At 34.5% G+C, this 25,409-nt stretch overlaps 3 protein-coding genes and 1 pseudogene across 3 annotated transcripts; 2 read left to right on the forward strand and 2 right to left on the reverse strand.

The window, feature by feature from the left end:
* Positions 1-624: 624 nt before the first annotated feature.
* LOC109190734 (E3 ubiquitin-protein ligase MARCH8-like) lies at positions 625-5,443 on the reverse strand. The gene is made up of 8 exons (XM_019341309.1): positions 5,180-5,443; positions 3,893-4,217; positions 3,593-3,678; positions 2,583-2,729; positions 2,389-2,491; positions 2,079-2,191; positions 1,647-1,743; positions 625-975 (listed from the first exon to the last, which is right to left on the reverse strand). Exons 2-7 carry the CDS (start codon positions 4,122-4,124, stop codon positions 1,648-1,650), a joined length of 777 nt encoding a protein of 258 aa, XP_019196854.1. The 5' UTR covers positions 4,125-4,217; positions 5,180-5,443; the 3' UTR covers positions 625-975; position 1,647.
* A 2,232-nt stretch (positions 5,444-7,675) lies between these two features.
* On the forward strand, positions 7,676-16,669 carry LOC109190763 (mediator of RNA polymerase II transcription subunit 8). The gene is made up of 13 exons (XM_019341350.1): positions 7,676-7,963; positions 8,819-9,138; positions 9,372-9,496; positions 9,688-9,812; positions 9,887-10,067; positions 10,591-10,698; positions 10,783-10,850; positions 11,131-11,412; positions 11,567-11,626; positions 12,053-12,262; positions 15,636-15,689; positions 15,930-15,984; positions 16,110-16,669. Exons 2-13 carry the CDS (start codon positions 8,930-8,932, stop codon positions 16,283-16,285), a joined length of 1,653 nt encoding a protein of 550 aa, XP_019196895.1. The 5' UTR covers positions 7,676-7,963; positions 8,819-8,929; the 3' UTR covers positions 16,286-16,669.
* Positions 16,670-19,278: 2,609 nt separating this feature from the next.
* LOC109190652 (beta-galactosidase 15-like) lies at positions 19,279-22,715 on the forward strand. Its single transcript, XM_019341202.1, has 10 exons — positions 19,279-19,460; positions 19,574-19,782; positions 19,874-19,943; positions 20,082-20,318; positions 20,416-20,504; positions 20,588-20,693; positions 20,772-20,978; positions 21,066-21,415; positions 21,488-21,932; positions 22,019-22,715. Exons 1-10 carry the CDS (start codon positions 19,296-19,298, stop codon positions 22,628-22,630), a joined length of 2,490 nt encoding a protein of 829 aa, XP_019196747.1. The 5' UTR covers positions 19,279-19,295; the 3' UTR covers positions 22,631-22,715.
* The window catches only part of LOC109190654, a 25,047-nt pseudogene continuing 22,031 nt past the window's right edge, over positions 22,394-25,409 (reverse strand).

The raw sequence follows: 25,409 nt of genomic DNA on the forward strand, positions 1-25,409 counted from the left end.
TATATATATATATAATTCTTAATGCAATCTTATTCCATCTATTTTCATTTTATATAATTGTTACAATACTTATGGCTTGTTTGAGTAATTTTCTATTGGGCTTTCCCTAAAATATTTTTTTTCTTTTTTATTATTTATAAAATATTTTTTTAATCATCAGAAAAAACATTAGAACAACATCAATACTTATAGATTTTTATGAGTTTTTTGCAAGCCATGTAAGATAGAGAAGCAAGTGAGAAGAGGAAAAAATTCATATTTGTAGGAAAAAAAATAGTCAAAAACTCCTTTTTTCCATTAGATAAAAATCAATTCTTTTTTTTTTTCCTTAAAAACGGAGTAAAAACTACTATTGTGGTTGCTCTAAGACAATAACCTTTAAAGTGACAGTTTTTATCTCTAACTAATTCTCAATATAAAGCAAAGCATATTTATACTTTTAGTATCTCTTCCAACAAAATAAGAATGCTTTTGTTTCCTGTTTATTAATTAGAAAAATTCTCCCTTTTTGAGGAAAAAAAAAAAAACAAAGAATATGTTTCCATATATATATATATTCTCCAATTTAAAAAACTGAAAATGAAAAATAAAAAAGTAGAGAATTGAAATTTATGCAAAATGAAATGATCTGCAAAACTAGAATGGACAAGTATAGATGAATTCTATGTTTTTAAATTAGTTAATACAAAAAATCCGTAAATCAATTGTTTTGCCAACAAACCTCCTATGCCTATGACAGTCAGCAATGCACTCACACAGACTATTTACAAATGACCAACATTAAACCTTAACTTCAGAGTCAAATGTAGTTCCTCCTATGTGCAGAAGAAGCTCCTGGCAGGGCAAGAACATAGAACATGTAGTATATTTATAATTTAGGGACCATGGAAACCCAACTTTGAGGTGGAATATAATATCTAGTTCACAAGTTCTTTGTTGGGAGTACAATTTACATTCACAGTGGGAAGGCCAATCCTGCAAGAAAATGAAATTGCAGATACATTGATGCATTTTCCTTGTATCATGTCTAATCAAATGAAGTAATATGTTTTTACCTCATATCGGAGTGAATGTTAAAAGTATATGACTATAATATAAGAGTGGATGCATCATGATTATGAGTGTGTATGAATTATGCTGAGTCTTGTATGTAAATGAATTATTTTCTTTTTTCCATCTCCTTATTAGGGTTAAAAATGAAAAGAAAAAAGAAAGAAAATGGAAGGACTGCAACCATTATGAAGGCTAATGAAATCAAACGTTTTTTCATGAAAACGGGAGTAAAATCTCTTATGTATAAAATGATTTAAGATATCTGTTGCTTGCTTGACCAAAATATCCCAATGAAAACTGGTCAATTCTCCACTGCCCCCAACCACCCCTCCCCCCCCCCCCCGGCCCCCAGCCCCTGATCCCAATCATAATGTCACAAAAATCTGCTCCCCTCAACCTTGTACATACTTTCTCCAATCTTATAATACATTAATATGGATACTATAGATAGCTAATCTCAATTAGATCACCAATAAGCCTTTATCACACTGAGAAAATTAAAAATACAATATAAGGAAAACTAAAAGGAATTTGCTACTAATTATCAAGGATGCAGAATTCATACTTGTCAATACGCAACAGCAGATTCATACCTTAATACAGACCCAACATCCTTAGCTCTGACACATGACTAGGGTCAAGTTCCGGAACATTCTTATTTAATGATTCACGATCTTCTACCACATACTCCTATCAGTTAAATAATGAAAGTGTGAACATGTGAAATATATCATGAACAAACCATTAAGAAAATATTGCCCAGAAGAGAATGCAAGAACTCAGAAAATCAAAGATACCACCATAAGACGAAATTCTGGGGGAAAAAAAGAGGTAATTAAAAACAGTGTGCCTCAGTTGTTATTTAATCCCAAAAGAATGTTTTTTCATTGAATTATCACATGTACAAGTCAAAAACATAGGGCAGTATCTCATTGATTTTCTTTACTTTAATGAATTAGGCAATGGTAGATAACTGACTATTGTCCTGACAATTATAATCTCTAGATTAGCAACAAATACTATACCTTTGTGAGTTCAGGTTTCGCAAGAACATGGTAGTGGCGTTCATTGATCCTTTGTCCACAAATTATTGCTATGAAGAAACCATAAAGCAATCCCACCAACACAATTGCCAAAACTGCAAAGTTGAAAAAATCAAGCTAAGAAGGGATTTTATTGTGAAAAGACTACATTAAACCTAGATAACCAGAGTGGCAGAGCAACTTGGCTACTCTTTCCTCTCCAAATCCAGTTAAATCCACAACAAATTCAAAGAAGAATAAGAAGAAGAAAAATCCTAATGAAATTGAGAGAATAAACCAGGCAATAGTATACCTGCCATTGTATAAAACCCGTACGGATGTTCTTCATAACCAAACATTTCCCGCAGCTCATCTCCATAAAATTTGTACACAAGGACTCCTAAAATTGCTACAATCTGTGGAATATGCTCTTTTATTAACCAACGGCTTGAAGGGAGCATTGTTCATTAGAGCAAGCAACAAGTGAAGAGAAAATTATGTACATACCAGCTGGACAACAAGAAAAATGAGAGCATGATCTCTTGCAACAAGGAACTGAAATTTTAATCTTAACCACCATCGATCAGGTGGTACATTTGCCCGTAATATAAACTTTGCTTTGCATTCTGTGCAGTGAGCAAAAGCAAAACCCTCCTGGAAAAATAAATAGAAGCACAAAACACTGAAAACAGTTAGCACAAAATTCCATGAATGATGCAGTTCTATTCCTTCAAACATAAATAGCAAAGGTAAATGAAAAGGAAATTGCAAGGACTATAACATACTCTTCAGATTATCATATTGCCAATATCCGGAACGACAATGTGATTATGCTTTTTTGTGGGTACACTTCCTTTTTTTAGTGGGGAGGGGGGGAGGTCTCTCACAACATTGATCAGAAAAAGAAGACTTTACCACAAAGGCACAGTGGTTAAATAGATATTTAATTTGGAAAGAAAGAACAAGTCCTCATGTATCAACCTTGAACTGGAGAAAACATTAAAGTGCTTTTAATTCATGCAAACTTATTAGTTTAGACGCATCTTGGAAGCTACATCATTAACCTTTCACAAAGAAAATTTCTAGAAGCACTTCAACAAGTAGGAGGGATGTATATATAAAACATGTGTGTGAGTGCCCATCTGATCCTTTTATACCACTTCTCCATGCTTGCACTTTTTTAGTCCTTTGGTATGATCCAAATGGTGGACCTCCTATATTTCCTTCCTTGTCAGCAGCATTGGATATTGCCAATCTCCCCCACTACTCATTATATTTTTCAGTCTAACTTCTCAGTTTTCAATTCATTCCATTCCTAGTTCTTTAATTTTCTTACCACCCCACTAGGGATAGTTAATGACTTAATGGATGGATCCCTATGAAGTAATCAAGGTGCTTCTGTTGCATCTTTCTTTGATAATCGTCTTCAATCAAAATCTTACATCTCCAGATATCAATTTAAGAAAAGGAGAAAGCAAAACATTTGACCATAAGAAACTAAGATAAGCATATATTACCTTTGTAGATCTCCAATTATCAAGACATGACCTGTGGACATATTTTTGGGTTCCCTTACAGTGGCATGGTGCAATCAAATCATCTCCTAAAAAATGCAACCAAGATAGACACAGATTTTAATGTGAATAAATATGTTGCTTTTGTCCAGACTCTGCATTCATAATAATGTCAACCAAAATCCATAAGTATATAAATGTATAAGAGCATCCTTTACATTAGAGAAGTTAGTAACCTTAATGATGTTAATAGCTTAGCAACCTATGAAACCAGTAATACTTGGCACAACATGTATACAAAACCTTCAATATCAAGGCATATACGGCATTGTGGCTGCTCTATGTTTAACAGCAATTGACTTCCATCAGCCTCAAAACTTGATGAATCATCAGAATTGGTGGAACAATCCCCACTCACTGTAATTTCAATTGCAGGAGAAGATTCATCAGATTCCTCTACAGCATTAGAATGAGTTAAGATGGGCTCTCTTTCTGAACTATCCTCTGCCTGACTATCATTTGACACTATTTGCATTGTGGAAAGTGTTGGCGACTTGGCTCCAGATTACACTGTAGAATTCACAAGAGCTATAGTGCCTAATTAACATCTCAATAGACACAAAGGCACCTGCAGAATAGAAAATTAGTTAGACAGTCAGGAAAAGAGATCCCATTCAATATATAATCACCTGCCTCAGATACTGACTAACATAGAAGACATTCTAAGAAGTAAGAACATGCAGTTAACCAGTATAGTTATCAAAACATTACATCCACACTTGTCATGGCTAACTAAACCCCCTATGGGTGTCAGATTTTATTTCCACCATTGTCTTGAAAAATAGCAAACTTAGTATATCCCTATAGTAACACTAAAAATCTTTCCCTGTAATTTTATTATCATTACAACCTAGCCTCTAATGCTGTCCATGGATCTGTCTCTTACCTTCATGCTCCACCTCGATAATTTTGCATATTTATTTAAAGTTAGAATGAAGTTCCAGAACCAATTGTTTTAGAGTTACATTTTTGTAATATAGAATTATAGATGCTCATGCAATGAAATGGATAATTGATTTTTTTTTTTCACACAAAATTGAAAGATCAAGAATTTAATTCTATTTGAGCTACTGGATAAGCCAATAATACTTTTCCATTTACAGAAACAACTCCACTTGTGAAAAGACATAATACTTTTAGAGCCAAACTCCATGCAATACCACAGTTAGCACATGAGAAACCTCAAGCAAAACATTTAATTAAATGTTTTGCATAAACGCTAAAAAATCTGAAACTACATTCCTACGAGCTCAATCCAGCACCTATTGACCACAAACAGTCACTTCCATCATAAGAAACGGCAAGCGAAATGAAGACGCCAAATATAGTTCCAGAAGATACTCATAACACACTTCAATTCCTAACTGCCTATATTCCAATTTGCAGAAAATCCATAAACATCAGATGAACCAAGCAGTATAAAGCCAAAAACATTAAATTACTAATAATTAACGCCTAAGTTCGTGAATAAATAAAACGTTTCCATGTAATCTTGAAGACAGAGCTGGAGATCTTCACGAATGCACGAACCTCGTGACGTTTGAACCACTGAGACATTACGCGGAAGACGATCCAAGCATGTATGTGTATGTGTGCATACAAATCAGGCTGAATTCAATATTTTCTAGGGCTTCGAGACGACATTACAGGTAGATTTATAAGAGGACGAAAAAGAAGCAAACAGTCGCCAATACGGACAGACGAGGAAGAAGGCAGCAGGTGTCTCTAGAGAGAGAAGATCGCCAGTAGACAAACCTGGACTTCTGCCAGAAAGTGACGAATGAACTACCATAATGTGATAATGTTGATAATTATTTTCAGTTTGGTCCCACAACAAATTCATCCTACAATAGAAGTATGAAAAAAAAAATACTAAAATTAAAATAATTTTGAATCATTACCTTCAAAAAATAAAAATAAAAAAAAATTGGATCATTGTGATGGAGAATATACTTCGGTATACTAACCTGTATGTATGAAGTACCTGACCGGATTCAACTATACTCGTAATAAGGATCTTTTTCCAACCTTATCTGACCCCGAGTGAATATTGACCGACCCATCAAGGATATTATGCCTTTTTATCCGCTTGGTGAGCTTCGGCTCTTCTTCCTTCGTGCGCGATTCCGATGACTTCTTGGCTATGACCCCGAGTTCATGAGATAAACCCTCATCGATGTTCATTGATTACAACACTTGAACCGAACCCGATAATTATTGACTATACGAACATTCCGCTACATGTGGACGCCTATCCTTAACCGCCGAGATCGCGCGAACGCATGGAAGACACGTGGTGTGCACGCTAAGCTCCTAGTATGTGTCCCCTCTATTTTCTTATAAATACCCTGATAGGCTCTTGTGAGGGGCTTTTGGCTCTCCCTCTATAATACTCGCGTGCTAGGGAATCTTTGACTTCTGGTCGTAATTACCCGAGCCACTTTATTCGAATACTCAGCATACAAGAATAGATACATATACATATATCCGGTGAAATTTACCACATCACATTCATTTCATCAAATAATTGTACGGATATTTTTTTAGTTTTTGTTATAAGTATAACTTTATTGACTATTACTAGCATATATATATATATAGTATAGTAGATTAGGGGTGTGCAAATTTCGGAGAAAGTTCGGTTAACCGACTGAACCGACGAAATTCGGTTAATCGTTTTCGAACCAAAATATTTCGGTTCGGTTAATGGTTAAAGGTTTTTCCAAAATTCGGTTAACAGTTAATTCGGTTCGAAAGTGTCGGTTAACCGAATTAACCGAACGATTAACCGACTTTTGGAATATATATATATATATATATATATATAATATATAATATATTAAATATTAAATATATAATTACTAAAATCATAAATAGTCAAAATGTCAAATAGAATAAATAATAATATGAATTTATTATGATATGTATGTTATTTTAATTGTAATTATTATTTTATGAATTATTTTATGAATTTTAAATTTTAGGGTAAAAAATTTCGGTTAATCGGTTAACCGAAAAAAATTCGGTTCGGTCAATTCGGTAGAGTAAATTTCGGTTCGGTTAATGGTTAAAGCAAAAAAAAAAAATTCGGTTAATTCGGTTCGGTTAACCGAATGAACACCCAGTAGATAGTAGATTTTATGTTTGTGAACAATATAGTACTCCATAGATTTTATTGATAAAATAAATAAATTTTTATAAGATGATGTGATAGTGGGGTCATTTTTTTTTTTTTTTTTTTAGAGAGGAGAGATAATTGCATTAATGGAGAGGTAATAGTAAATAATTACAATTTTTTTTTTTTGAATATAGTAAATAACTACAAACTAAATCAAATGATATGAATTTTGAAAGTGAGAAAATTGCAAGAGTGAAGACAACCTATGAATTAAATGGGGGATCTACCCTAACATACTATGATATGATGAAATTGTCCTTACTAATTTAGAGAAAATAAAACTTTAAAAAATGGCATTACGAATTGAAAGGGAGTGGACATTCACAATATAAAACAAAATAATAATAGTTACAAATTACAAATAAATAATAATAATACTAAAAATTGAAAAATAAATTAAGAATTAAAGAAATTAGCCAAATGCATTTATAGGTCATTTTACATATAATTTGCAAAAAAATAAATATTTAATTTATCAAATTCATATTTATATCCGACTAATACAGTAGATTGTCAAATCAATTAACACAAATAATTTAGTTATCTGATTACCAAACACTCTTATATAATAAAATATATAACTATAATATTTTAATTTATGATACTATATTTTAAAAATAATAATATTTTAATTTTAAAATCGCTATCACTTTTATTCTTTTTAAAAATTATAGTACTTTTATTATCTTTATCATTATGTATAAAGACATTTTGATATTTATACTCATTATTTCTTATCATTTTACTTCAAACTGAAATTAATATTGTCAGTCATTTATTTTTTCACCAATCAAATAATTACTTTGTAATGATGATTTATTTTCCATAAAATTTTAATTCTATTATTTCTTAATATTTTCCGCCAACCAAAGTGGCCCTAATTTGCTTTCCTCCAATAGCTTTGCGAATTGCGACTGTGCGAGACCCATTTTCACTCATCTTCGCCAATTTCATTCTTCAACCTTGTTCCTGCAAGCTTCTTGGCCCAGTCATCTTCTCGACTACGCACTACCGCAGCCACGCCTCATCAGCGACTCAGGCACTCAGGCCATTTCTCAACTGACCACCGTCCGACCGGCGACCGTCGTCCAGTCATCCGATACTCCGGCAAGTCGGCACAACTTGCAAATGCTCAGGTTCAAACCAATCTTCAACCTAATTTCATAAATGATAAATCCCTACTTCCCTAAATCTTCAATCTCCAACATTTTGTATATTGTTCATATATGTGCTTTATATTTCCCAAATTTTTATCACTATATATTCTCAATTTGGTCCCTGTACGAGTGTACGTTGTACTCCCTGTTGTTAATATACTGCATATGGTACTTAGCTCCCTGTTAGAATACAAATTAAATTAAAAACTCCATATGTTAATATACTGCATAATGCGTATGGTACTCCCTGTTAGAGTATTAGCTTAAATTGCCTAATTGTGTATTAGGGGTGTGTGTTTGGAAATGTTTTAGAAAACCTGTTCCTACTGCTGTTAGTGTTTACTCTTATAAAAATGCATACGAAGTGTTTGAGAATTTGCCTCACAAATTCCTCTTTGCAAACCTGATGCTTAACAAAATGCACCACAGAGATTTAGGATTGCAATCTTTTGATTGCGCCCTTCCAACTGCAAAGATTACAACCACCCTCAAAGTCAAACCACTCTCATTCTTTGGGACTGCATATGAACAGTTTTTTTTTTTTTTTTTTTTTTTTTTTTTTTTTTTTTTTTTTTTAGTGATGGCTGTTAGAATACTGATTTCGCACTCTCTGAAAATAAGGACCTGTTGCTTGATCAAATGATGTATTTTTCTTTCTCACTTCAGCTCCACATATGAGACAACTTGGTACTTGTTAGTACCTGGAAATATAAAATAAGTTATAAATATTGGCATACATTCAAGAAAAGAGAGTATTGAAGATATGTTGCAGGGTATCATGTGCATTTGATTCTGGTACTTTATTTTTTATTAATTAATATTTTGTTTATTCAGTTTGAGCAGGAAACCTTGTCGCCATATTCTGTCACTTGCCATCTTAGTCCATCAGTGGAAGCTTTAGTACAATTATAGAAGATTAGATAGAAAAGCTTTAGTCTCACAGCTATGGCAGCCATGGAAGGAGTAGTGGGAGCTCAGGATCAACAACCATCACAACAGCCACCAGCACGGGTTGTGGAGAAGCTGAACCCTGCTGTTCAACAGCAGCTGAACCTGGAGTCTGTAAAGATTCGAGCTACCAGCCTCTTCAAAGCCATCTCTCGCATCCTTGAGGACTTTGACGCCATAGCTCGCACCAATGCTGTTCCTAAGTGGTTAGCCATTCTCCCTATTTGCTGCTCTACCTGCAATTTCTGCTTAGTTATTGGAAATTTGGAATTGATTTAAAACAGCAAAGTTCACCTTCTGTTTCCTTTGTAAATTTAAAACAAGGAATTTAGTGTTTGTAAGCAAAAGGATCTTTTGAAAGAATTTTCAACTTTGAGATCAATATTCTGATAGGTGCGGTGCTATGAATAAGCTGTTTTTTTGTATCATTTAATACCAGGCAAGATATTTTAGGGCAGTTTTCTATGGTGAATTTGGAGCTGTTTAATATAGTTGAAGACATCAAAAAGGTTTCCAAGGCGTTCGTTGTACATCCTAAGAATGTTAATGCCGAGAATGCTGCAAGTATGCTCTTCTTTACTTTGCATCTGTTGCTATATCACCTTAGTTCTATTTTGCCCAGTTCATTGGATAAACTTGATAAGTGGCTGGGAAGAAATTTACTGCCCAAGGGAGCATCTCCCCTTTGTATGGAAACATTTTCAATGATTTCTTCTTCATCAAATATCTTAGTATTTTATTTCCTCCCCATGCAGTTCTACCTGTTATGTTGTCATCAAAGCTGTTGCCTGAGATGGAAATCGAAGACAACTCTAAAAGGGAGCAATTGCTCCTTGGCATGCAAAACCTCTCTGTTGCTTCACAGATTGAGAAGCTGAAGGTAATTACGTAGTGGTTATTCTTCCTACTATTATAAAGTTGCATTCTGAGATTCCCTCTTCTTTTTATTTGCAGACCCGAATTGATATGATTGGAGCAGCTTGTGAAAGTGCTGAAAAGGTCATAGCTGATACACGCAAGGCCTACTTTGGCACTCGACAGGGGCCAACAATTCTTCCAACTATAGACAAGGCGCAAGCTGCAAAAATCCAGGAACAGGAAACATTACTCCGAACTGCTGTAAATCAAGGAGAAGGTGCTACTCTTGGTCACTTTTTATGTTATTAAAAGTTTGTGATCTTGCTACTCTTGTTCTATGATGTCTTTTCCCCTTTTATTCTTATGCTTTGTGGTGTAGGGGCATACCTTTAATTCTACTACCTTTGTTATTTAATTTAGCTTCATATAATTTTAATTAATAAAATAGTCATGTGACATATGAGTTGGATGGTTTAGATTGATTAGGGTTAAGATGTATTATTTGATGTGACCCTAGCATAAAAGTGTTCAACACTGTTTTTCGGAGGATCTTATTCATTATTATCTCAGTGCACCAATTTACATTTAAGGTTTTCTCCAAATTCTAAAAATCTTTCAAGGTTCAAATCTCAGTCTGCATAGTCCAAACCTAATTATCTATCCATCTGATCTTTTGGACAGTTGGCCACTTGTCCCTTGGGAGGAAAAAGGGGATGGGGTTCTGATTTATTACTAATTTTCAGTTTGGTTGTGTGCTTAGAGACTTAGAAGTTAGAACAATTTTTTTTTTTCCATCGCAGGGTTACGAGTACCCGCAGACCAAAGGCAGATCACTTCTTCACTTCCTGTTCATTTGGCGGATATTCTCACTGTCAGTGATGGACACCAGACTTTTAATGATTCATCAGGTATATATCATATTGTTGTTTTGGATCTACCTTCTATTTTTTGCTGAATAGCATGTTGAGAAAACATTCCATGTTTAATTGTAGGAATGTATCTGAAAAATACACCTCCGCTCACATCAAGTACCACTAGTGGCCAGGGAGCTTTGTTACAGGTCAGTGATTTTCTGTTATCTAATAATCTACCTTGTTTACAAAAGCAAATGAAGAGAGAAATAGAGGGTCATAAATGCCCACATGATGGCTGTGTCATTGGCACTGCAGGGTGTGTGTTTGTTTGTTTGTTTTTTTTTGTTTGTTTTTTTTTTTTTTTTGGGGTGGGGTGGGGGTTATCACTTGTATCACTTTATTCTAGTTTTGGTGACTACTACTATTTTTTTTAAAAAAATAAAATTTAAATAATCTATAAGCTTCTAACTGTTGATCTTTGAATAGGCTTCTGGAGCACAACTCATCGGAAGGACAGCAGCTTCTCCTGGTCCGTCCGGGGCTACCTCATTTGATACCATGACAGCATCTCCTTTACAATATGCCAACTCGCCTAGATCTGGGACAAACATGATGAACACACCATCTCCTCAACAACAGTCACATCAACAGCCAACACAGCAGCAACAGCAGCAGCAAAGGCAAAAAATGATGCAGTTACCTCAACATCAGCAACAACTCCTTGCTCAGCAGACATTTAGGCAATCCTCAATGGCTGGATTGAATCAAGTAAGTCTTTCTGCTTGTTAGACTGTTCATCTTTTGCAAGAAAGTGATATCATATGTAGTCCGATATGAACAAAATTTCTGTTTCTATAACAATATATCTTACAGATTAGATTTCTTCCACACTGAACTACATTTCACCATTATATGTTTGCAGAACCAGCTTGCACAGCTGCATGATCTGCAGCAGGGTCAGAGTCAGCAGAAGTTTCAATCGGTAAACACCCAATGGACCTTATTCTGCATTATACTGCAGAAAAAGTTGTTTTTTTCCTTGGTACTTGTGACTTTTTATTTCTTTTTGGTATTGTGCTGATTTCTTACACGTGACAAAAAAAACATACATCATCCAGCATGTAGCATGTGAAGAGCCAATTAAACAGACGATAACTTAGAACAATACATACATACATGCATATGTGCACACACAAGCTACTCCCTTTTTTGTCATTGCCAAATCTTTATTTTATTATTTTTGTTTGTGTGTGTGTTTTCAGCTCCGTCAGTAGCTTTTATTTTATATATATATATATATATATATATATATATATATATATATATATATATATATATATATATATATATCTTTGGTCATCACCTGTGAGAATAAGTACTAACTATAGTTCAATTTGGAATTTTTAAGATGCACGGTCAACCTCAAATGCAATTTTCTCAGCCACTTGGAGCCCAGCAGTTTCAGGGAAGGCAGCTTGCTTCAGGTGCTATTCAGCATGCTATGAGTCAAAACCAACTCAACCAAGGAAATCAGCTAAATCGGCATCTCAACCAATTTTCTGGCCCTATGAATAGTGCATTATTTAATCCTGCGCAGAGTACACCAACATCTCAGATGGTCAGTTATTTTTATTTGCTTTAATTGAAAAGCATATTTATTGGTTTTAACTTAAATTTTTCACAAGGTTAGTGTTCTTTACTTGATCACCAAATCTGGTTTTATTGATTTAAGGGGGTGTTTGATTCAAGGAATTTCATATTACCCTTGGCATTTAAGTACTCTATTATTTATATTGTGTGCAATTGTATGAAGAAAAGAGATCACCATCTCATTGAATGTTACCTTCCTACTATATTTGAAGTTGTTGTGACTCTATAGTAACTCACATAGTTTTTCTAAAGCTCTGCTATCCTACAATTATCAACACACTGCCTATCACTTTCAAAGACTATTTTATATACAGAGTAAATTCAAAGACCTAATTTTATGTCTAGATGTTCTTTGATTAACATATGTAATGGTTTCCTATACATTTTTCTTTTCCTAAGTACTAAGGCCAATGCAAGAAATAAAAGCATATTAAACATGCTTTCCATCATCTTTATGTGCAAAATGAGGACAATAGCCAATCTCATAGTCTTAGTAAAAATTGAGCCACAACAGTCTATAATAATGAAATGTCAGTGAAAAGCTAATATTGAGAAGAAAAAAAAATACAAATCTTAGATTTATGACAAATATTTTATAAAAAATTTTGTTTTCAATAGTCTCATATTTTAAAAAGCTTCTTTTTCTAAGCATATTCTGATATACAATATACTATGCATATATTAGTTTTTAAATTTCACTATTGTAAGTTTGACAGAAACATTAGCTTGGCAACCAATTCAAGTCGAACAAATAAATTTCCCTTCTAGCACATCACATAAATCAAATGCAATGAGTAATAGCTTATTTTGGTCCATAATGCCCTCAAGGATATACCCATAGTTGACGTACCATGTGATGCCCACAAACATAAACTATACAGGAAGGAACAAACATAGTGTAGAGATAAACGAGGTTGTTTTGGAATGGATTCAAAACCATTTTGGGTTCTTGAATAATGGGTTAATTAACTTAATTATGATTAAAAACTAGGGTCCATGAATGTGCGAAAGTTTATACAAATACACACACACATGAATGTACAAAAGAATACAAATAACAAATATACAAACTTTTGTACACATACTTGATATCAGTACAGATAGAATATAATTACGATTTAGAGATGTATAAAGATAGATCAAGAACAACGAGGGTTTTAAGCCTTCTTGCCATGGTGGTTTATGAAAAATAATATCGATAGATGAAGATGAAGAAATACGGAGGTAAGAATATTACTTGTGAGATTGAGAGGAGAGAAAGATCGCAACCAATCAATCTAATAGGAGAAGGTTGTAGTAGCAGTGGCCAAGGAGAAGATATATGAATATATCTATGGAGGGATAGAAACATAGATGGAATAGGTTAAGGGCAAAATAAAAGGAAATATGGCTAGAAATATCATAATACCTAAGTGGTAGGATGGAATTAGGTTCTTAGGAAAATTGCTCTAATCTAACATGGAAGGCATTAGACATTCCATGGGAATAATACATGACAGGTACCAAACACTGGACTATAAAATTCCAAAGTCTATATTACCTTGGTAATATGAAATACCTTGAACCAAATGCCCCCCTAAGGGAAAAGGGTCAAATGAGCCTCTAAAATTAGTCGTAATAGTGTGATTAAGCCCTTGAACTAAAAAAAAGTTTCAATTAGATCCTCACACTTGCAAACAAAGTGTAATTAGCATTTTTAGTAGGTTACTTGACTAGATATATAGTGTGTCATTTTCTGATGATTTGGTGCTGAGTTAGCTTCTTTAGAGCTAAGTTGGCAATTATTATTAATTACTTAATTAATTCATTCATCTTCTCCTTGCCATGAGAGTGCCACTGCTCTCCTTCTCAGCCTGAGGCGAGAACAAGTAGCACAAGGGCGTGTGTCTTTTTTTTTTTTTTTTTTTTTTTTTGGTCTTTTGGAACTTTTGGGCAGTAAGTAAAAGGCCCAATTTCTTTTTATAATCTGATAGAAGTTGACCCATAATTTATAAACCCTAATAATGGGTAAAAAAGAAGATTAGAAAGACTATTAGTGAGCTTGCATTCTACCCTGTGATTGACAATAGAAAGAAGATCAATGAGCCTATGACCCTAAGGCCGTTTTGGGGTCTATTTTGAGGCTTACGCCACAAAGTGCCTTGAGGCTTATGGCCTGTCTCTCCAATACAAAACGCCTTGATACCCAAATTGGCATTTTAAAACCTTGTCGGCCATAGAAACAAGCATAGAGCTTACAACAAAAAGAGGGACCATTAATCCATTATAACATTATAAAATTAAAAAAAAAAATGTAAGAAAATCTAAACAACCACCATAAATGTCCAAATTGAGCGAGCCATTGTTACTCCCAGATCTAAAGAGTCATAGGACCAGTGACCACCATTGGTGGGGACCAGATCTAGACCGGGCAATGACGAGGGTTGAAGACAGCAACATTGTGTCACTGTTTCGTCTAGATCTGCGCCCCATCATTGGTAGTTGCTTCTTCTCCCTGATGAAAAATTCAGCTTGCTGCCATATAATCGACCACCATGAAGAATTTTCACAATGGCTGCCTGTTTCATTGTTGTGTCATCAGCGTAGCTGTAGTTACTGAAGATCTGACAAGGAAACAAGGAAGCGTCACCAATCCAGGGAGGAGAGGGCGATAGCAGTATAGCACTCTCATGGCCAGCAAGAAAAAAAGGAATGATAAGATTAAATTATATATATATAATGACTACATTTCTTTTGAAATTTCTGTCAAAAAAAAAATAAAATTAATGGAATTAATTACTCCAACTGGAAAAGAAACACATAATAAGAATGCATGAAAATTTCAAATAGAGAATTGATGACAGAATATAACAACACAAATGGTAAAAATGAATACAAGTTTTAATTAGAAAATTGATTAAAACTCAGCGCCCATATTATATGTGAAATCAGCAGGTTACCACCACCTGATAAAAATCCCAATTGCATTTTTTTTGGCAATTTTGAGGGTCTAATTGGAGGGTATTTTTTCCCCTAATTTTTTTTAGTTCATGGGTTCAATTGCACTATTGTGACTAGTTTAGGGGCTTATTTGACCCTTTTTCCCTTGATTTAATATTGTACTTGAGTATTTGTTTTCTGTATTGCTAATTAGGTTTCCAATTTTGCCAAATAGGGTATTATTGATTTGAGGTTGAGATGCATAATATTTGTTTGCCATATATTTCTGTATTGCCTAATATTTTTCATGTTTTGCTAGTTAAGTTTCCTAAAATTTGATTCTCATGCGTACAGCGTATATTTTTTGCTGCCCAGTACTTTTTCACATCTCACTGTTGGAAAATTGTGTCTGCTTTTAACAGATTTCAAATATGTCAACAATGATGCCGTCACAGTCTCTTTTGCCAAGAGTGCAGGTAAAATATTCACCTACTATGATAGGGTAATTAGGAAGCATACATGATGGCAAGATGTTTTCTTAGTCCCATCAACTTTGCAGACTGGATTTATTGCATGTGTGTATGGTTCATTTGGTTCTGCGTTTCTACTGAAAGCACCCTCTTATTTAAGCTTCACAACTTTGTTGATTCAAAATGTTGTGTTCATATTGGTTTATAGTGCTATTCTCATACTTCTTTTCACTAATCACTTCTCAGTTTGGAATGCCTAGTGGCAATCGGACCCTGGCTGCTCCAAATTTAAGTGATCAAAGTACTATTCCACTCTTCTTCTTCTTTGTTCAATCTTTTATTTATACTAAATATTAAATAGCTCAGATCAGTTGATGAGAAATATTAATTTTTGCTTTACCTAATTGAGATGCACTCATCATACAGTGTTTAACATGGGGGCAACCAATCCCGGCAATATGATGCAAATGCAACAGCAGCAACAGCAGCACGGGTCATTTGGAAATATAGCTCAAAATCTACAACCAGGTGTGATGCCTCTTCAAAACGTTCAGCAGAATCATCCCTCCTATCAGCAACAGAGGCCTCAAGGCCAACAGTGATGCATCAACCTCAAATATTCTACAAGTTATACTCGCTTGTTAGAGGCCTCAAGGCCAACATCATACAGTGTTTACTGCCATGCTTCCAAAGCTAACATTAATATCACCGTACGTGGTACAGTTTCTTAGGCGTTTTGAGTTTGTTTTTCTTAACCTTGATAAATCATGGTTGTTGTAAATTGCATTTGGTCAAATTTGACCTGTTCTAGTTCCCCATTTTGCAGTTTGTGGTATACACTGTGCATATATTCTACATTGTGACTACAAGCTATTTAGCTAAGGTGAATTTGAAGCATTTATGGGCTCAAAAGAACATTGTAGACTATATGGAATCATTGACTGATTGAAATCCAATGAGTCTGGCAACCTGCCACCAAATAATTAGAGTAAGGTGTTCAGTTGGGGGTTTTTACTTTTTACATACAAGACGGGTATGGCATTTAGTTTAACGATTAAAAGTTGATAATTCATTGGCAGTAAATCTTCAAGCATGATGAGCTTGAAAGTGATTTTCATGTGGCAATAATTAGATATGTTGTTCCTGACAAACAAGAGTTTCTCATTGTTGTGTTGAAGATGTACTTTTAATGGTTGTGATTAATCCCTGTTTGCGCCAAGAGGTATAGGAGCTGGCTCAAAGGGAATTGTCAACACTTGTAGAAATCGAACCCGAGTCATCCCAGAATTTCTCCCCCACAAAGAGAGCTCATTTGTCACTTGAGCTACCCTATTAGGTTATATCACTTTTATATTTTAATACATGTATATTCTTTTAATTTTAAGATTATAAAATTATACTACTTTATTAATTTTATTGGGATTGGGATGCCAAATGCAAAATCTAAATCTCTTATGTTTTAAGTTTTCATGTTTTTGTCTTGTAATGTGAACAAACAATTTGTGTGTTCGTGAACATTTTCATTAATGTTAATGAACTCATCTGCGAACATTAACGAAAATTAATGAACGCTTAACAAACAAATACGAACATTATTTTTTAAAATCTTAACAAACGAACACGAACACTTTAAAAATCTTAATAAAACACGAACAACCCATTTTTGTTCATGTTCAGTTCATTAATAACCCTAATTAGATTTCTCAAAACAACCCTAATTAGATGGAGATCACTAGTCTTTGTCTGACGTTTTATTTGTTTATTTACTTTTCATTTTTAATTTTGTTATTTATATCAAGTCATTTACCACATTGAAAAAAGCACACGTGCAAACTTATTAATAATCAAATTAGTGATAATCTGTTAAATAGGTCAAATTAGGACTTATTTGCAATTTTTATTGATTTAATTTTTTTTGTTAGGGACTTAATTATACTATTTAATCAACTTAAAGCATATTTGACACTTTAAAAAAAAATTGACAATTTAATAACATCCTAATGAAATTTATAAACTTTCTTATATTTTGTAATCTTTTAGAGGCTTTTATCATATTTATGGTGGCAATTGAGCCACTTGGGTAATTTTTGGATGGATAAAAAACATTAGTAGAGAGAATAACAAATATATAAGGGCAACTGAAATATTTGGTGGGATAAAAAAGATAGGAAAAATGAAAGCGGAAACTCTATCTCTTCAGCTGGCTGTACAATAGTGTGCTGCCTTTGCCATGGCTCCTTTTGCTGTGGAAGTCAATTCTCTCTCCCTCGCCAACTTGATCTGCTGTGGAAGTCGATTCTCTCTCCCTTGCCAACTTGATCTCTGCGCAGGATACAAGGATTCCTTGGAGAATTGAGCCAGGAGTTTCTTACGTTCGGTCCACTCTTAGTTTATGGGGTTCAGTATTCGACATATTTACAGGGAAGCCAATCACGTTGCGGACGCTCTTGCAACAGCGGCTAAGCTGGCCTTATTGTTTAATGTAAGGGGTTTTGCCACGCCTCGGGCTATTCGTCGCCAATAAAACCTGTTTTCGTTGGAAAAAAAATAGGAAAAATATCATGTCATTTATATGATTATGTATTAAATATAACTTAGTGGCATGAAGTGACTTGATCTTTCAATAGGAGATCAGGTTTGAGTTCGGGTAGGGCGGTCAGTAATTGCAATTCTTGAACTTACCTAATAAATTGGGATGGGCGCCCACTATTTAATGCAGTTGATTGCTCCATACCCGCCGAGAAAATTGAAGATTAGGAAGATAAAGACCATGAGTTCCAACCGTGGGAAGGGGTATATGGCCTTTGAGACGGGAAGGGGTATATGGCCTTTGAGACAATTCTCTAAAAGACTGATCTGAGATATTAGATAACCTAATTTTTGGAGGTATTTCTCTTATCACAAAGTAAAATTTAGAGGAGGTATTCCTCTTATCACAAAGTAAAGTTTCGAGTGACGGGAACTGCTTCATTCCTTTCTCGCATGGCGGCCTTTCTTCCAACGATCTCAACTGGGCAATATATATGTATAAAAAATACACCACAATAAAGGCAGTTGCCCCTCATCAACCAGCCTGATTATATATGTAATATGTGTATATACATATATAATATATGTTTTAATCAAACTTATGTAAAATAATAACTGATCTAAAATTGCAGGCTAAACTCTATTAAGAAAAATATTGACGATGTATCACAATTGAAGATGAAAAATCAAAATATCAGAAAGAATGTTGTTAATTTTTTATTTTATAAAATAAATAAATACAAAAATTTAACAAAAATTATAAGGATTAAAAATAATAATATTTTTAAAATACCATATATTAAACAAAATTTTAATTGAGTTTAATATTTTTATTTCTTCAGTGTTAAAGTCACCCAAAAATTAAAGTTATATTGATATAATAAAATTTCTAGAAAGAAGAATTGAAGCACTAAATATATTTGGAGAATAAGTAAAATAGGATCTAACAACGATCCGTTAATCACTGAATTTGAAATTTCCGGATACAGTTTTTTACTGTCTACTGTTACCTCCTATATATACCTGAGACTGACACTAAGTACTTCGTTCACTCATCTTTTTCAGTATCAAATTTTCACAGTCATGGCGTATTCTACCCTGGCTGCATTTATCTCCCTGTTCTTTTTTAGCGCTTTCAGCTTAACTTCTTCAGTTGAGGTTAATCACGATGGAAGAGCCATAACCATCAATGGCGTTCCCAGAGTTCTCCTCTCCGGGGCTATTCATTATCCCAGAAGCACCGCCGAGGTATCTATAGATTATTATTCGGTCATGCATGCCCTATTTAGCAGCAGAATAGTATATTTTCTGTTATAACAAACTTCGAGTAAGGCCAATACTTACTGCGTTTCACCTTGCAGATGTGGCCGGATTTGATGAAGAAAGCCAAAGCAGGCGGTCTGGATGCGATTGAGACGTACGTTTTCTGGAACGCTCACGAGCCGATTCGCGGTCAGTATGATTTTTCCGGCAACCACGATCTCATTAGGTTTATCAAAAACGTCGGCGATGCCGGAATGTACGCTGTTCTCCGCATTGGTCCATATGTTTGTGCCGAATGGAATTACGGGTAATAATTTGCTGTTAAATATAACAAAATCCACTGTTTTCATCGATCTCAAATCATTTCCTTTTTTTCTCTTTCCTGTATTGACGAACAGAGGATTTCCGGTATGGTTGCACAATTTGCCCGGCGTTAATGAGCTCCGTACCGCCAATGAAGTGTATATGGTAAATTACAATGCTCTATATAAAAAGAGGATCGATACTACCTGATACAATAATATATGGAATGTCTAGTTGTACTGGATACTGTTGATATCGATAGGGATAGAATTGATGACTGATTATTTGGTGTTAATTTTTCAGAACGCGATGCAAAACTTCACAACCTTGATTGTTGACAAGGTGAAAAAGGAGAAGCTATTTGCTTCACAAGGAGGGCCTATCATTCTGGCACAGATTGAGAATGAGTATGGCAATGTGTATGAACCTTATGGAGCTGCTGGAAAAGCGTATCTTGATTGGTGTGCAAACTTTGCTGACTCTCTTCACATTGGAGTTCCATGGATCATGTGCCAGCAAAAGGATGCCCCTGAACCAATGGTATATATTATATACACAGATTTTGGTTTTAACGTTCATTTATTGATTATCATATTGATTGATTGAATGATTGAATCTGCAAATTAAATGGTGACAGCTTGAAACCTGCAATGGTTGGTATTGTCACCAATATAAGCCCAGGAACCCTACTACCCCAAAGATGTGGACTGAGAATTGGACTGGATGGTAATTAAGTGAATTGAAAATATGAACTACTATCATTTGAAAATAGTGGGAATATAATGACTCAACTAAATCTTGGATTGAAGGTTCAAGAACTGGGGAGGCAAAGACCCATACAGAACTGCAGAGGATGTTGCATTTGCAGTGGCAAGGTTTTTTCAGACGGGAGGAACTTTCCAGAACTACTACATGGTTTGTGTTCTCCTCATACTTAGTTTCTTTAGCATTAATCATGGGTTTTTGCTTATGACTTTGATTATACATTTCTAGTATCATGGTGGAACAAATTTTGGTCGCACTGCTGGTGGTCCGTATATCACCACGACCTATGACTATGATGCTCCAATCGATGAATATGGCAATGTGAAGCAACCAAAGTATGGTCATTTGAAGCAACTTCATGATGTGTTGCACTCCATTGAGAAGACTCTCACCACTGGAAACATTACCACCACTGAATTGGACAATTCTCTTCAGGTAATATGGCTCAATAATACACTTTTTCTATTGATCTTCAATGGTTCAACCTCCTCCTTTTATGTAAAATTTTCTTCCCATTTTCAGATCACGGTTTATGCTTTGAATGGCACATCAACTTGCTTCTTTAGCAATGCAAATGAGACATCTAATGCCACCATCAACTACAAAGGAGTTGACTATGATGTTCCTGCTTGGTCTGTAAGCATTCTGCCTGATTGCAAGAAAGAAGCTTTTAACACTGCTAAAGTCAATACCCAGACTAATGTCATGGTGAAAGACTCGGCTGAGAAGAAGGCTTCTTCACTGAAATGGTCATGGAGGCCTGAGAAGATTGATGACACTGTCGTCCTTGGCAAGGGAGATTTCTCTGCAAATCAAATTTTTGACCAGAAGATCACTAATGATGTCAGTGATTACCTATGGTACATGACAAGGTATAATATTAATCCCCATTTCTTGGTTCTGAAAACTATAAATTTTTGCTGAACTTTGTTGAAACATGGCAGTGTGAACCTAGACAAGAATGATCCCATCTGGAGCAATAATATGAGCATCAGGATTAACAACACTGGCCATCCATTGCACGTTTATGTGAATGGGGACTTCATTGGCTCCAACTGGACCACTTATGGGATTCCCAAGTCTGTCTTTGAGACCAAAGTGAAATTGAGACATGGAAAGAATCAAATCTCGATTTTGAGTGCTGCAGTTGGTCTTCAGAACTATGGTTCATTCTTTGACATGGCTGGAACTGGATTGTCCGGTGGCCCAGTTGAGATCCTTGGAAGAAAAGGCGACGAGACCATCTCTAAAGACGTATCTTCCCACAAATGGTCGTACAAGATTGGACTCCATGGCGAAGCCCACAAACTGTTCAGCAATCAATCTCGCTTTGCTTCTCAGTGGCAATCTGATAAGCTCCCTGTCAATTCTAGTATGACTTGGTACAAGGTAAATATATATACATTACACAGATTGTTATCTGATCTTATCTTAAATCTGCTTAGATTTTAACTATCTGTGTTTTGGGTGTTTAGACCACTTTCAAGGCTCCAAAGGGAAAAGATCCAGTTGTGGTGGACTTGGTTGGTTTAGGCAAGGGGTTTGCGTGGGTGAATGGCAACAACTTAGGCCGTTACTGGCCGAGCTTTTTAGCCGAGGAAGGTTGCTCCTCGGACCCTTGTGATTACAGAGGACCATACACCAACAACAAATGCGTCTTCAATTGTGGCAAACCAACACAGAGATGGTACCATGTCCCGCGATCCTTCCTTAACAAGGGCGACAATGAACTCATCCTTTTTGAGGAGATCGGAGGCACCCCCGCCAATGTGAGCTTCCAAACAGTGAGGGTTGGGAGTGTTTGTGCAAATGCTTATGAGAAGAAGGTGATGGAGATATCATGCCATGGCCGCCCCATTTCTGCCATTAAATATGCCCATTTTGGCGAGACACAAGGGCTGTGTGGATCATTCAAGAAGGGCAGTTGTGGTGGCGCTAAGGATGCTCTAACCATTCTCAAAACTGCATGCGAGGGGAAGGAGTCCTGCTCGGTGACTGCTATTGAGGATGTGTTCGGGAAGACAAATTGTGATGGGAAGAAGAGAAAGAAGTTGGTGGCGGAAGCTGTTTGCTCCAAAATTTTGTAGTTTTCGTTTAGTGCAGTTTTAGTTACTGCTAGTTCAGTTGCTAGCTAGCATTTGATAATACTTCCATTAATTAATAAAAGTGATTTCTGAGCATTACGGAGTATTATTTCACACAATTTTGATTTATCAGGATAATTTCTAACAAACAAAAACAATTAAAACAGAATGAAGAATTATTATTATTAATATACCCAATGCCTTCATTGACTATAATTTATTACATAATGCTTTAAATTATGATGACTTTAAACTAAAAACAATAATTAAAATGGAAGCATATTTTTATATATTATATTATATTGTGAGGACCAAGGATCTTGTGGTCTAAGGGGGTTATCAAGAGCTCCCACATGGGAGGTTGTGAGTTCGAGGCACTATTAATTGACTCTCTGTGTTTTGGTATATTTCGAGCCTCAGTGTAGGCATAGATTGTATGGGTATCCCCCTTCCATTGTAATAAAAAAAAAAAAAGATGCTGCATTCAAAATTTAAAAAATATTATATAGAAAAAGTATAATACTTTTGACAAAAATGCCGTTTGCACAAAAATGCAAAATTATTATAAGTAACAAACATTTTGTTCTTGATTACGATTATATTTAAGTTGGAGAATTAAAATGCATGTGATCATAATAGATCTGTTAAATAGAATTATGGTTCATTTCGTGAAATGCTTCATGAACTTTGCAAAATTTACTCTCCAACTTTTACTTTTACTTGTATTCAAATTTAATTGGAGGAAGAAAAAAATGAATAGATAAACATTGTGAATTAAATTAAACAATCAACAAATCAGAAGAGTATAATAATAATAATAATAATAATAATAATAATAATAACCACTGAAATAGTTACCTACCCTTTTGAGACAGCTGGCCCGTGGTTAGACAATCATTATTGTATGGACCATGGTCCACACAAGTTGTGTGGACCATATTTTGTTTAAGTATAAAAATAATGTACATTCAGTATAAAAATAATGTACATTATATTCAGAGGATGTACATTATTTTTGTTTTGAGTATACATTATATTGTATAATATACATTCAATACAAAAATAATGTACATTTAATATATTAAAAATGTACATTTTATTATGGTTCACATAACATTGTGTGGATCATGGTCGATAGAATAATTTGCCGTGGTTAGAAGTACTTGACCCCACACACTTACAAAATAAAATGAAGATGCAGATTCTAGGAAGTTTCCTCATAGAGTCGTAGCCTTGTAGAAGCCCATTAAACATCCTCCCTTTCTTGTAAGTCACGTGATAACCTTGGGGGTGTTTGGTTCACTATTTTAGATATTTCAAATTTTCAGTCGTAATCAAAACTTATACTCCGCGTAATAATATTTGTTTTAAAATTAAATTAAACAATTGGAATTAAATTCTATTGGAATGAAGATTTTGATTACTTCTCCCATAAGATTTTGATTAGGGAAAATGACACTTTTTACCCCTGAGTTATATACTTATAACACTTTTTCCCCCTCAATTATTTATGTAAGCACATTAGCCCCCTCAATTATTCTAAAAGTAGTGTTTTTTCCCCCCTGATATATTAAATTGACATTTATACCCTTAAAGTAAACATTTTATTTATTTTACTACTCCAACAAGTTATTGCGTATACGTAGGGATGACCACGGTTCGATTTGAATTGAACCGGATACTAAAGCAATCGAATTAATAGTTTACGGTTATAATTCAGATCTAGAACCCAATATTTAAATGTCAATTTATTAAAATTATGTATCAAAAAATTGAATCTTGAACCGTGAACCGGCGGTTCCGGATTTGATTCGTGGTTTTGAACCGTCTTTATTTTAAAATTTTATTTTTTATTTTAAAATAGTATAAATTCAACAATAAATGCATTTTATTTTTATTTTTTTCGGAACATGAACCGTCCGTTCCGGTTCACGATTTTAATAAACTCTAAATATCGAATTTCGATTCTAAATTGTAATTGGAATATTTCGGTTTGGTTGCTGTAGTGTTTGTTTAGTTTGAACCAAATTATGGTCATAATTTGTTGGAGAAAAAAATAAATTAAATATTTAGTTTAAGGGTAAATATGTCCATTTAACATTTCAGGGGGAAAAACAGCCACTTCAATAACTTAGGGGGAAAAAATGCTATAGGTATATAACTCAGGGGGAAAAAGTGCCATTTTCTCTTTTGATTACTTATTATCATATCCTTAGTCAACTTTCATTTCCTTCTTTACTTCTTTTTTTTTTTTAAGAAAAAATAAAAGCTAAAATACTATAAGAATTTAGACCAAGCAATACATATTATATTCGCAAAAAAAAAAAACAAAAAAACAAAAAAAAAACAAAAAAAAAAAAAACAAAAAAAAAAAAAAACAAGGAATGCATGCTATAATGAAGGGTCTTAAAATTTTACAAATTCAATTGGTCTAAATCTGAAAATACGCATTCATATAAGGAGTTTTTTGCACTTTTAGTCCCACGACTATAGTGGCATTGGCAGAATTGATCCACGACTTTTGAACCTTGCAATTTTAGTCCACGACTATTGATTTTTTTGCAAAAATGGTCCTTCCGGCCACTTTTTCGTCAAAATTTCACCGGAAAAAAAAATCTCCATTTTTAGCCGGGTTAAAATTGACATTTTACTTATCTCAAAAAATTAAAAGAAAAAAATTGATTTTGACTACATACAATATTACTGGGCTACCTACTATTGCCCCAGGCGGCGGAGTTCCTAGAGCAGGCAGGGCTGTCAGTAAGCGGCGGTGGCGTTCCCC

The sequence above is a fragment of the Ipomoea nil genome, unplaced genomic scaffold (assembly GCF_001879475.1).
Source record: "Ipomoea nil cultivar Tokyo-kokei standard unplaced genomic scaffold, Asagao_1.1 scaffold1576, whole genome shotgun sequence".
Taxonomy (NCBI): Eukaryota; Viridiplantae; Streptophyta; class Magnoliopsida; order Solanales; family Convolvulaceae; genus Ipomoea; species Ipomoea nil.

Excerpts from the sequence above, each read along its gene's own strand:
- LOC109190734 (XM_019341309.1), bottom strand. The coding sequence starts at position 4,124 with ATGCAAATAGTGTCAAATGATAGTCAGGCAGAGGATAGTTCAGAAAGA. Across the intron at positions 2,730-3,592 it reads ATAATTGGAGATCTACAAAG|GAGGGTTTTGCTTTTGCTCA; the intron begins GTAATATATGCT and ends TTATTTTTCCAG. Across the intron at positions 2,492-2,582 it reads TTTTTCTTGTTGTCCAGCTG|ATTGTAGCAATTTTAGGAGT; the intron begins GTATGTACATAA and ends CATATTCCACAG.
- LOC109190763 (XM_019341350.1), top strand. The coding sequence starts at position 8,930 with ATGGCAGCCATGGAAGGAGTAGTGGGAGCTCAGGATCAACAACCATCA. Across the intron at positions 9,497-9,687 it reads TAATGCCGAGAATGCTGCAA|TTCTACCTGTTATGTTGTCA; the intron begins GTATGCTCTTCT and ends CTCCCCATGCAG. Across the intron at positions 10,699-10,782 it reads GACTTTTAATGATTCATCAG|GAATGTATCTGAAAAATACA; the intron begins GTATATATCATA and ends GTTTAATTGTAG.
- LOC109190652 (XM_019341202.1), top strand. The coding sequence starts at position 19,296 with ATGGCGTATTCTACCCTGGCTGCATTTATCTCCCTGTTCTTTTTTAGC. Across the intron at positions 20,694-20,771 it reads CTTTCCAGAACTACTACATG|TATCATGGTGGAACAAATTT; the intron begins GTTTGTGTTCTC and ends ATACATTTCTAG. Across the intron at positions 21,416-21,487 it reads TACCTATGGTACATGACAAG|TGTGAACCTAGACAAGAATG; the intron begins GTATAATATTAA and ends GAAACATGGCAG.